The sequence below is a fragment of the Alexandromys fortis genome, unplaced genomic scaffold, assembly GCF_014885135.2.
Source record: "Alexandromys fortis isolate MF-2015 unplaced genomic scaffold, M_Fortis_MF-2015_v1.1 scaffold_213, whole genome shotgun sequence".
NCBI lineage: Eukaryota > Metazoa > Chordata > Mammalia > Rodentia > Cricetidae > Alexandromys > Alexandromys fortis.
Window position 1 is genome coordinate 105,925 of NW_026068093.1, and position 12,328 is coordinate 118,252.

At 42.5% G+C, this 12,328-nt stretch overlaps 1 protein-coding gene across 1 annotated transcript in view; it reads left to right on the top strand.

Moving 5' to 3' along the window:
- The window catches only part of LOC126489102 (nuclear body protein SP140-like protein), a 61,619-nt gene that overhangs the window by 31,495 nt on the left and 17,796 nt on the right, over positions 1 to 12,328 (top strand). Inside the window, exons 11-12 of the mRNA XM_050123167.1 lie at positions 8,407 to 8,457; positions 11,216 to 11,320. Of these exons, the coding sequence (XP_049979124.1) occupies positions 8,407 to 8,457; positions 11,216 to 11,320 (156 nt within the window). The remainder of the gene's footprint in view (positions 1 to 8,406; positions 8,458 to 11,215; positions 11,321 to 12,328) is intronic.

Sequence of the window (12,328 nt, forward strand, 5' to 3'; positions counted from 1 at the left end):
CATACCCGTTCCGTCCTATACATCCCCCCACAGTCAGCAGCCCTTTCCAGAGCAGACATCTGTTACATCACCACCATCCCCAAAGCCTTTGCCAACTTTTAAGCTGAATTTTCCAACTCTAGGAAATGACACGTCACAGGGTTTTTAAATTATTACTTTTAAATGGGAACATACCGAAGCAGCCAGATTTGTAGTGAATGGTACAAAATGATGGAAATTGTATCCAGCTACCAGAGATATTTTTAGGAATGCAGACTACAAAGCATTCCATTCACATGGAAAAAAAGATGAGAAAATTCCTTGAGTTCTGGTTCTTTGCACTGCCTTTCTGTGGACATCTGGGGGTGGTGCTCCAGCAGATTCCACGACAGGGCAGAAGTGGACCATAGGCTCCCGGAACTGTGTTTCTATCCTAAGCTTCTTAATATTTATTTATAAGCACACAAAACAAAATAAAGTTCATTCCTGTTAGGTTATATTATCCATATCCTCAGCTTGGATCAATAGCTAACATGCTGTGTATTTATTTGTAAAACCTTAAATGAGAATGTAACTTTCTGGCGTCAGTCTTTTTACCTGGGTCATTAAACCCAGCCTCTCAAACAGCACCTGCCACATCAAAGGTGCTGAGTTCGTTTACTGGTGGATGATTGACAGGGATGAACATAAATAAGTTTTTATCTTGCTTGTAAGTTTTGGAAGCTGGTTTTGTATCATATTTGGGTGGTATCATAGCAAGGAAAAAGAAGAGAAATGTGTAGGACCTCAATTCAGCTTGGGAACCAGAGGCCAGCTGGTTGAAACCTAACTAAAGTTTTGGAGAGGAATTTGTGCTCTGTCTGATGAAGACATGTGCTCGGCTCCCAAGGCTTCAGAATAACATATGAGAAGTTATCACGTGCAAGTGGGTTGCCCCAGAATAGTTTTGGCCAATAGGAAATAAACCTGAAGTGTGTTTGATAGGAGAAGCTATTTTTAGTTTGGAGTATTTGGTGTTGTCATGAGCTGTAACTTCATCAATAATGTGTATTAAAAAAAAAAGAGCGACTAATTTTTTTTTCTTGGAAAGTATTTCTATCTTACAAAGAGAGGCAGGAGGGAAAAAATAACAACACATTATGTATATAAAAATCAGCAGCTGCAATGTGATGGAAAATCAAGCAATGGGGGTTTTAATTAAAATATTCTAATTTCAAAAAAAAGATTTTTTTTCTTCTTCCTTCAGGAATACACAGTGGCTCTGTGTATTCTGAACTGAGTACTGGGGAGGAATCTCAGGAATACCTAAGACGTGGGTCAGGTGTAGAAGATTAGGACGCCCAGCCTTGGCCCTCAGGATGTCAGCAATCGGATGACTGAAGGCCACTGTGACTAGACACATTTTATTCTCAGTGTTATGGCTGGTATATATCCAGTTATCCTGGGAGCTCCTTTTTAATTTTAGAAAGTGTAGGAAGCAGGAAGTGACCATGAACTCATGTTTAGCAGGCTGAAACCTATCAACTAAATTTACATACTTATATATTGCTGATGTGGGAGAAATAAATAGCAAAGTAATGGTATTTTTTACACACAATGACATACCTACTGTAGTGATTTGAATATAAATTGTCCCCAAAGGCTCAAATATCTGATTGTTTGGTTATTGCCTACTTGACACAGATTAGGAGGTATGGCCTTGTTGGAGGAAGTACATCACTAGGGGGTGAACTTTGGTGTTTCACGTGCTCAAGCAAGGCTCAGTATCTCTTTCTGTTGCCTGCTGATCCGAATGAGGAACTCTCAGCTACTTCTCCAGCACCCTGTCTTCCTGCATGCTGCCATTAGTCCATGATGATAATGGACTAAACCTCTGAAACTGTAAGCCAGCTCCAATTAAATGTTTTTCATTGTAAACATTGCCATGGTCATGGTGTCTCTTAACAGCAATAGAACTTGACTGAGATACCTAGTAACACAAAGATCCTATATTCCTAGGGTTATTTGTAATTGCGAAAGACTCAAAATACAACTAGCCTAGCATTGTGATTATAGACACAAACAAAAATCTCTGACCAACCTTTGTCAAATTTAGCATAGTTTTTGATAGATGTCCTTTACCACCTAGTTAGATTATATTACATTCTCTCAATGTATTTTTAGCAAGATCATAACAGCCTTGAACTTAAGGCCGGCTAACTCTTGCTATTCCCGTTACTAGAGGAAAGTAATGTATAAATTGTAAGAGTTTTTTAAAAGGTAATACTGAGATCTAGCAACCCATGTGTTTCACAATTAGTGACCATTGTGTATAACAGGAGAAAGAAAGCCGTGTTTCTATGGTCAAAATCCAAAGAGGTAGTCAGGAGTCCAGAACATTCAGATGAATGTAATCAGAACTTATGTAACTAAGGATGATGATCCTGGGTTCATTAGGAAACCAGGCTAAGCAATTCATGAGAAGCAGGTTAGTAAACAGCGCTCCTCCACGGCTTCTGCATATCCGTTCTCCTGCTCCAGGTTCCCTGTTTGACTTTCTGTCTTGACTTCCTTCCATGATGAACAGTGATGTGGAAGTATAAGCCAAATAACCCGTGTGTCTCTAAGTTCCTTTTGGTTATGGCGTTTCATCGTAGCAACAGTAACCCTAACAAGACAGAGATGGAAGTAGAAACAAAGTCACCTCGACATTAAAAGATCCAGACTTATGAGCATAAAGAAGCTGACAGAATAAGATACACGCAGGAGATAGTAAAGAGCAGCATGAGAAATGTGGGCCATACAAGCTAGAGAACACGCTGTGAGAAATGTGGGCCATGCAAGCTAGAGAACACGCTGTGAGAAATGTGGGCCATACAAGCTAGAGAACACGCTGTGAGAAATGTGGGCCATACAAGCTAGAGAACACGCTGTGAGACAGGTGTGGGCTGGGGTGCTGTCCACAGCAAAGAGGAGAGGAAAGAAGAAATGAGGGAGGCAAGACGGAAGTGACACAAAGCCATCTGGGGACAAAGGTGTGGCTGGCAGTTGCCCCAGAGTTTCAGAGTAAAGATCTATGGTACCATAGTAGCTCCTATGACTCACCCAGATGACAATAAGCATCACCCGGGCATTTCATCCACCCCTGGGGCTTAAGTCACCAGCTACAACCTAGCTGTCTTTAAATACAAGGTATGATTTCTGAATTCATTGCCTGGGCTTTTTAGCCAAGGCACTGACTTCTTTCCTTGAATGGTTCTCATGAACTTCCAACTACAAATTCAGCACTTCCAAAGTCAAGCACATCATCTGGGCCCAGCATTGTTTCTTTATCACTATTATTAATTACATCTGTAAGTCAGAGATTCTCACAATCATCTAGGAGTGACAGATATCCAGTGATATTTGGACAACAAAAGAGAAACGTGATATAGACATGTAGAAAGCCACTAATGTTGGGGTAAGGTCTTTGGAGGGGGCGAAATGAAAATTCTTTACAAGTCACAGTTAGAAGTAGAACTAGAAATGATAAATGTTTGTGACACGTGTTTCCCAAAGGGTGTCTTGAGAGCCTAGGAATCAAGAATGGAAAGTTATAAGCATCTAACATGGTCAACAAGTCTGCCCTGGGGTCTTAGAATGGAGTTGGCTTAGAAATAACAGACACTGTGGAATGTGACCGTAGTTCACGGAGAGCATCATACTGGCTCATCCACAGAAAGTGAGATGACAGTCATGCAGCTGCAGGGTATTAGGAACCCCAAACCGATGCCCACTCCCTGCTTCACTTGGCTATGAGCAGGTCATATCAAGAACCAGGTCCTGTGATTCGGATCCCGAGACCAAGGTTAAAAGCTGAGAATGATGGCACCCGCCTGTGATCCCAGTGATGGGAAAGCAGGCACAGTAAGTCTCTGGGGCTGCTCACCAGCTAGTCGATGCAGTTGCAGGCTCAAAGTGCAGCTGAGAAACCTTGACGCAGAAAACAAAATAACGTTAAAAGGCACCGGATACAGGCCTCAGGTGTCTACACGCACACATGTGAGCATGTACACACAGTCTCTCTGTCTCTCTGTCTCTCTCTCTCTCTCTCTCTCTCACACACACACACACACACACACACACCAGGTTTTCCAAGCATGATGCAAACTGTCGTAATTCTTGTGACTTTTATCAGAGTTTAAAGTTCTCTGACCACTGCCTTTGCTTTGTAGATACCACATATGCTGAGAACAACTCTACCTCAGGAAAGGATGGTCAAAAAATAAGTCAACACAAATGGAATTTTCTTATCTTCATGTAACAAATGAATTCATTTGATGCTAAATGATTTATTATTTGCTATACCTTTAGTAAGACAAAATGAATGTCTTTTAAAATGACAATTTAATTTTTTCAAAGTATTATATTTTTATAATTTTTATTCTGCTTGTGAATTTTTCTTAAAGACTGGTTTGTACTTTCAAAAACGTATCAATGTGTATATTAACATAGCTTGGAATGACATTATTTGCATAAATTTAATAATCTATAATTTCATTTCCTTGCTTTGAAGGGTAAAATATCATATCTAGTTAGCAAACACATTTAATGTCTTTGCATACTCTTTGTTTTAATATAATAATGCTTATTGAACACCTTTTGCTACTGTGCACTGATTTACAGCACAAAAGGTTCCTTTATGACCTTTTCATGCTTATAGGTAAAGTATGTTGATCGTGTTCACCCTAAGTTGAGCCGCCTTAAGAAGCTCTGTGTGAGGACACTATCAGTATTCATTGCTTTCATTTTAGTGGAGCAGAAAACTTTCATTTGCTGGTGTTCACATGTTGCACTTCTCCCTGGAACATGGTGCTTCTGCAAGGCCCCTCTTCCTCACATTGCTGCACAATGATGGGGACCCCTCCACCGTCACATGGTGTTAAGTCTAGAGCACAGGTATCACTAGGAGTTTTGTCCCAGTTCTTGGTTTTCTGGTGAGTTTGTTAACAGAATTATTTGTCTTCTAGAAGTCTGAACTTCTATTACTTAAATCTACTGCCAGCCCATGCCCCCTCCATTGGGTCTTAGGTTTCATATTGTAGTTGTAGCCATTTCCACCAGAAGATTAAAAAAGTTGTTCCATGTTTGATCATAGAGTGTTTGTAAAGAACCTGATCATTGGGCTTAAGAGATGGCTCAGAGGTTAGGAGCATTGCCTGCTCTTCCAAAAGGTCCTGAGTTCAATTCCTAGCAACCACATGGTGGCTCACAACCATCTGTAATGGGGTCTGGTGCCCTCTTCTGGCCTTCAGGCATACACACAGACAGAATATTATAACTTTAGTTCCCATGGAATTTGCTTCTTTGTACAAATGTGAAATAAGAATCTGGAAACCATCCTGGCATGTGGCACATGCCTTTAATCCCAGTACTCAGGTGGCAGAAGCAAGCGGATCTATATGAGTTCAAGGCCAGCCTGGTCTCCAGATTGATGTCTAGGACGGCAGGAATAGAGAGAGAAACCCTGTCTCAAAAACCAAAAAAACAACAGCACAAAGAATTTGAAAACCATTCCTTATGCTATTTTTGCAGTAGCTGGAGATGTTGCCTTAGCCCCCCACTCCTTCCACCTTTGACACCTGACAGAGACACAGAAAAGAAAGGGGAGCTCAGAGTCTGATGACCTGATGAATTGCTGAGGGCAGATTTTAAAATAAATCTTAAAGACATTAAAAAGAGGACAGAAAAAGAAATGTAGCTTCTCTCAGGAGGCCTGGAGTAGGGAAGGTTGACACTGGCAGAATCACACCCCCTGTCCCCTTCTGTGCTCTATGCAGCATGCTTAGACAAGAGCCCTGACCCAGGGTTTGGGGTCCTGGTACATTGTTCACAGTCATCCCAACACCTGATGATACTCTGAGAAAGCCCAAGACTCATACCCTGACAACCTCTCTCTCTTAAGATGATAGCATTATCAACAAAATAGTTTAAAATACCATGTGGTGGTTGTGGCTACATTATTTTAAATGGTCCATGTACAGTTTTATTAATATTAGGTGGCCATTAACACTAGAAGACCTGGGCTAGACAGATGGCTCAGCAGTTATGAGTTCTCTGTTCTTCCAGAGGACCTGGGTTCAATTCCCAGCACCCCAATGGCAGCTATGAGCAACTCTCCCTCCAGAGTATCTGACACCCTCTCACAGACGTACATGCAGGCAAAATACCAATGCACAGAAAATAAAAATAAATCACTTGTTTTTAAAAGTGGGTATTTAAAGTTTAAACAAAATGTCTAGAAGAGAGAAGACTAGTTGAGTCCTACTTCACCAGGGCATTTTACCTCCCATCTGCACTGCACCTGCAGGAATCCAGAGCCAGACCACCAGCTCCTTACCATATGTGATCTGGGAGAGAGTAAAGCACATGTTTGTTTCTTTGGCTTCAGTTGGTTTTGATAGAAATGGAGGACTAGGTCACAAGTCCAAGAAAGTCTAAACAGAGAGGAACTGAGAGCAGAACCCACACACCTCAGGGGGTGCTGTTGTGGAACACACTGAGGCTACAGTCAAGGCTGGGCTCCCATTTGGTCACTTTACATAAGTGGAAAGAGCAGACAGAGCACAGGTGGCTTCCTATGGGACCACGGGGTGGAGGGAAAGAGGAGTGGGGAGTTTGCCCTGGGCATATCTAGGACTTCAGCATCATGAATGACAGTGTCTCACACTGAGCACCACTCCCCAGTGCAGGTAACCTATCACTCCCACCATACAGCTATCACCAAACTTGGTCCAATCACATTCTTGGACACTGCTCAATTAAGAGCAATTTGTACTGGGGGACAAACAAGAGGTAGTGAGAAAACTCACCTATGTCCTTGGCATGTCCATTTCTTCCTGTTTTACCTGCTTCTTGAAGCCTGGATAAAAACCAAGGTGATTCTTCCTGTATGCAAGGCTAGGAAGCTCTGGTTCCTTGACTCTCCATGGTATCTCAGTTAGCTCACTAAGGGTAACTTGAGGCATAACACTCAAGCTCTTGAGATGTTACTCATGGGTACACGCCTCCTGGGCTGGGCCAGCAGCTCAAACCTGGGGATCTCAGGACTGAGGAGACAGTGGCAGAGGCAGGAGGATTGCAAGTTTGAAGCCAACTTGGGCTACATAGTGAAATCTTGTAGCAATCAATCAATAGATGTTTCATGGGGCCATTTATATCCCAATAGGGTTGGGGTTTTATTGTTGTTGTAGTTGTTGTTGCTGCGGCTGTTGGGGTGTGTGTGTGTGTGTGTGTGTGTGTGTGTGTGTGTGTGTGTGTGTGTGTTTTGAGACAAGGTTTCTTTGTAACTTTGGAGCCTGTCCTGGAACTAGTTCATGTAGACCAAGCTGGGCTCAAACTCAGAGATCCACCTGCCTCTGCCTCCAGAGTGTAGGGTTGGTTTTTTTGTGTTTTTTTTTTAAGGTTCTGGGTAACTGTTAGGACCAAGACCCAGAAAATGAAGTATTATTTATCTCAAGAATTCCTTGCATCTCACTAAGGCAAGATTCCTTTGCAACCCAATCTAGATATGCCCTGCTCAAAGGAAGGAGTATTTATGACTGTATATATGGAGGAGGCTTTATTTCAGGGTCTGCACTTCCAAAAGAATATCCTTGTGATGCCAGCTGTGGGCACAGACTGAGAAAGAACAAACAGACCTCTAAATCCCCCAACTTTACCATTCAAACTGATTTGGCCATTATTGTCTTAATCACACTTATGAAGTGATTTGTTCTTTTTGTGTGTGTGTCACATCAAGTCAACACATAAACCTGATGATTGCCACCTTTATAATTAAATCTAGATCAGAAGTCAGCAACCTTTAGCCAAGAGGAAAAATCTGACTTGTCAGTTATTTATTAATAAAGTTTTATTAGAAAATTTCCTTTTATTTACATGTAGTCTATGGATGCTTCCTCATATGAATGAAAAGCTAAGGAATCACAAAGCAGATCAGGGACCACAAGACCTTGGATGTTTACTGTCCAGGCCTTTACCGGAAATGCTCCTGACTTCTTGAAGGTGTAAGTCACGAACAATGCCACACCAGTTTGGAGTTATGATTAATAGGGTGTTATTTATTTAAAGGGGGAAAAAACTTACAGATCACTGTCCCAGACAACAGTCATCTGCACAACCAGGAAGGGAGTCTAGTCTCCAGCGGAGCAGGAAGTGAAGAAGAGCGAGCAGAGGAAATAGCCGCTTTTTTAAAGGGAGAGAGACCACGCCCCAATGGGCTGGTATCACAGCAGCTGTTGGCTGGAGGGGCGGAAGGACCTCCCGCAACAACTTCTGGTCTGGATTTTATCTTTATTTTTCAGAAAGTACTAAACAGGATTCAGGAAAGTTAGCTTTAAACAGTTTTTCTGTAAAGTGTTGCTTGCAATGTGATGTTATCAATAAGAGACTTGTGTGATGTTTTCTCAGCTTACACGGAGAGACGTACCAACAGATCTTCACGAAGAGGCAGAAAACGAGGTAAAGAAAAATGTGGTTTATCAACTTTCAATGAATAATAATCTTTTAAAATATTTTTGAGGCAGGATCTCACTCACTATGCAGTCCTGGCTGGCCTGAAACACGCTATGTAAACCAGTCCTATCTTGAACGCATAGAGATCCACCTGCCTTTGCTTTCTCAGTACTGGGATTAAAGGCATATAGTACCAAGCCTGGACTTAATTTTTTTTTCATTTTATACTATATTATACTGGGTCTCATAGACAATTTACATGCAAGTAAATAAGCATTCTTTGAGCAAATTCCACCAGGGCCCATGGCCCTCCACTCCCCATTCCTGTTGATCCCCCTTTGTCTCCCAGACAAATTTGCTCCTACATTCTTATCATCTGTACATATAGTTTTGTGTCTCTGTGCAAATACTCAAGAGCCACAGATGAGAGCAAACACGCCTTTGTCTTTCTGAGCCTCACTAAGTGTGCTTACCATGATGATCTCCAGTTGTATCCATTTTCCTGCAAATGGCAATAATTTTGGTTTTCTTTTCATGGCTGAGAGAAATTCCACTGTGTACATAAATCAGTTTCTTTACTGATTCCACTGCTGGTGGACACCTAGGGTGAGGTCCACAGCTTGTCAGAAGTGCCACAACAAACGTTGACGAAGTAGCTAAGCTCTTAATGTGTACTCTGCGCAGTGAGTGACAAGCTGGCTTTCTTGACTGGCTGTTGAAATCAGTACCAAGTCATAAGGTCATCATCAGTATTGGTCAGTGTCAACAGAAACAGACAGATTGCTGGTAACTCTCATTCCTCCGACTACTTAGTTGATTTGGGAGGGACCAAGGGCTGCATGTGTCTTCATGTACTGAACATTCTTGAGGTAATAGAAAAAGTATGTGACTCACATGATATGTAGCATAACTTTTTCTTGCCAGTGTAGAAAGCCATGGAAACACACAGACCTTGATGGTAAACAAGACCTGTGTTCTAATTCCTCAATTCCTGTGTGCCTTTGGCCTGTCATTTGCCCTTTCCTAACTCAAATTTTTTATCTGTAAGAAGAGACATAGTAGGGGCTGGAGAGATGGCTCAGCATTTAAGAGCACTGACTGCTCTTCCAGAAAACCTGAGTTTAATTCCTAGTACCCACATGGCAGCTAATAACTGCCTATAACTCGTATCTGACACCCTCATGCTGACATACATGTAAGTAAAATGCCAATGCACATTTTTAAAAAAATGTGGCATCCAGTTTCAGGTAAGTTAAGCTGAGTACCCAGCCAGAGCCTATGTTGTTTTGAGAGACTGCTCTGAAGCAGCTGTGGAACCCTCCTCCCACCACATCCCAACCCCACAGTGTCGTTGATGAGGCGAGCAGGCCTGCTTTCCTACCGCCTAAGGCCACCTGGCTAGCTTAGCCCCGGAATAACAACACACAAATTATATTCATTTAAACACTGCCTGGCCCATTAGTTCCAGCCTCTTATTGGCTAACTCTCACATCTTGATTAACCCAGGTCTAATAATCTGTGTAGCATCACAAAGTGGTGGCTTACAAGGAAAGATTCTAGCCTACATCTGTCTAAGGTCAAAGAATCATGGTGTCTGCCTCACTTCCCTACTTCCCAGCATTCTGTTCTGTCTACTCCGCCCACCTAATTTTCTGCCCTATCAAAAGGCCTAGGCAGTCTCTTTATTAACCAATGAAAGTAACACATAGACAGAAGGCCCACCTACACCATTGATGGAACCTTTAACTGGCTGGAAAAGCAGGAGCCACTAATATGGAAGTTCATTTTAAGGCCTTCAATATCTGGTTCATTGAAATTGGATCCCACACAAATGAGACATACCCATAGACTGCCAGTCACAGGCATCACCAGCAGGCACCAGGCATGTGCTGGGACATAGACAGGCAGGCTGAGTGGAGGTAGGCACACAAGTTTGCAGATACAGGCAGGCAAGCTGATAAAGGTGGCCTCAAGGCCATATTTATACAGAACCAAGCAAAAGCTGCACTCTGCCAGAACTGATTATCTAAAACATGACATCACTATTTACTTTGGGGTTTCCAGATACTTGGTGTCAGCTAACTCAATGTGCTAACTCATTGTCATCTTCCCCTTCCCACCATATACAGTACCAGCCATGTTTGAGCTGACATATCAGATAGCCATATCAACACCATGTTGTTTAAATATAAACACCCTCATGGCTTTCTGTGTCTAACAAACACCCTTAGAGTGGTGTGCAGGGCTCCTTTAGAACTGCAGAATCTTCCATAGAAATTGCCTGAGGCCTCAGGCAAGCTCAGGAGAGGAGAAAGACAGTGAATCAGATGAAAGGAGAGTAATGACATCACCTCATTGGGTACCCCCTTCTATCCCCCTCTACCGGAGATGCCTCCAACAGCAGAACAAAATTTGAGAGTTATCATTCACATATGCAGAACTCCCAAGTCATTGCATAATGAGAACTATCTATTCAAAATATTCGTATGAAAGTCTCTGTACAGTGGCTGCTGTGACCAACCAACCTGTTTGAGAGCTAGGATTCTGAAACACAAGACTTCAGCCACTATGCAGGAGTTCAGAGTTTGGGAGCAGAGCAGGTTGTTATCTGTAAGAACCTAATCATTCATAAAAGAAATCCCTTCAAGTGTAACTAATTCCTGGGAAAAAAATCATGTGTTTTATGTTGCAGAAAGAAGATACCAAAGTGGGTAGAGGGAAGGGCGTGCACAGATCTATAATAAAGCATATTATGTCCCTGCAGGTCCAAGAATTCACAAACAAAAAGATGTGGATTTTAGCCTTCCTGAGCTTCCAGTGACCTGTGGTAATGCTAAGGGGACTCTGTATAAGGAGAAATTTAAGAAAGGTGAGTTTCAGATCTTCTGTGCTCTTCACCTGGACAACAACACCGTGTATGGGGTGGGAACCTGTGTTTGGGGATGTCTCATCCTAGAGTCTCATCCTAGACACATCCTAGGTGTCTCATCCAAATGACTCAGGATATCGGCAACATCACACCCATTACTGAAGTGAGGGTTTGAGATCAAGTTACCAATGAGAAGAAGGCCTGAGAGGCCAAGTCCAGAGGAGCCAGAAGCTTTTGACGATGCTCTCCTAGTGGGGACACACAGGGTGCAATCAACCACCCCAGCAATGAAAAGTGTGAAAGGCTTTCTTCCAAGGTGCTGCCCGAGCCCAGGGCCAGGGCTTCTAACAGCATGGTACCCATCCGCATAGCGCACACCAAATCCAGACACCCACAAGTAGAGCGGGTCTTGTTTGTGAAATAAACTGTAAATGGTTTCGGCATTTTGAGAGTTACTCTGTGTTTCTGAAAGTGACAGAAGCTCTCCCCAAAGTCACATTTGCAGACTACAGCCAAAGTCTGACTGTACCAGGCATCGTTTCTTCAGAGTCTCAGGCCTGCTGTGTTAGTTCTTTTCTGCACCAAAACCAAGAGAGGAGTAGCAATGACGACATTTTTGAATGCCCCAGAGAGGAGAGCTATCGAGTCTGAGCTCACTTCCTCTTCCTCCCAGCATTCTGTTCTGTTTACTCCACCCACCTATGTTCTAACCTATAAAATGGGCCAAGGCAGTTTCTTTATTAGCCAATGACCTTCCTCCATCATTTCCCCCTTTTCTGTTTAAACAAAAAGGAAAGATTTTAACTTTAACATAGCAAAATTACATATAACAGGGCTGGAGAGATGGCTCAGTGGTTAAGAGCACTGGCTGCTCTTCCAGAGGTCCTGAGTTCAATTCCCAGCAACCATATGGTGGCTCACAACCATCTGTAATGAGATCTGGTGCCCTCTTCCGGCGTGTGGGCATACAAGGAGGCAGAATGTTGTATACATAATAAATAAATAAAT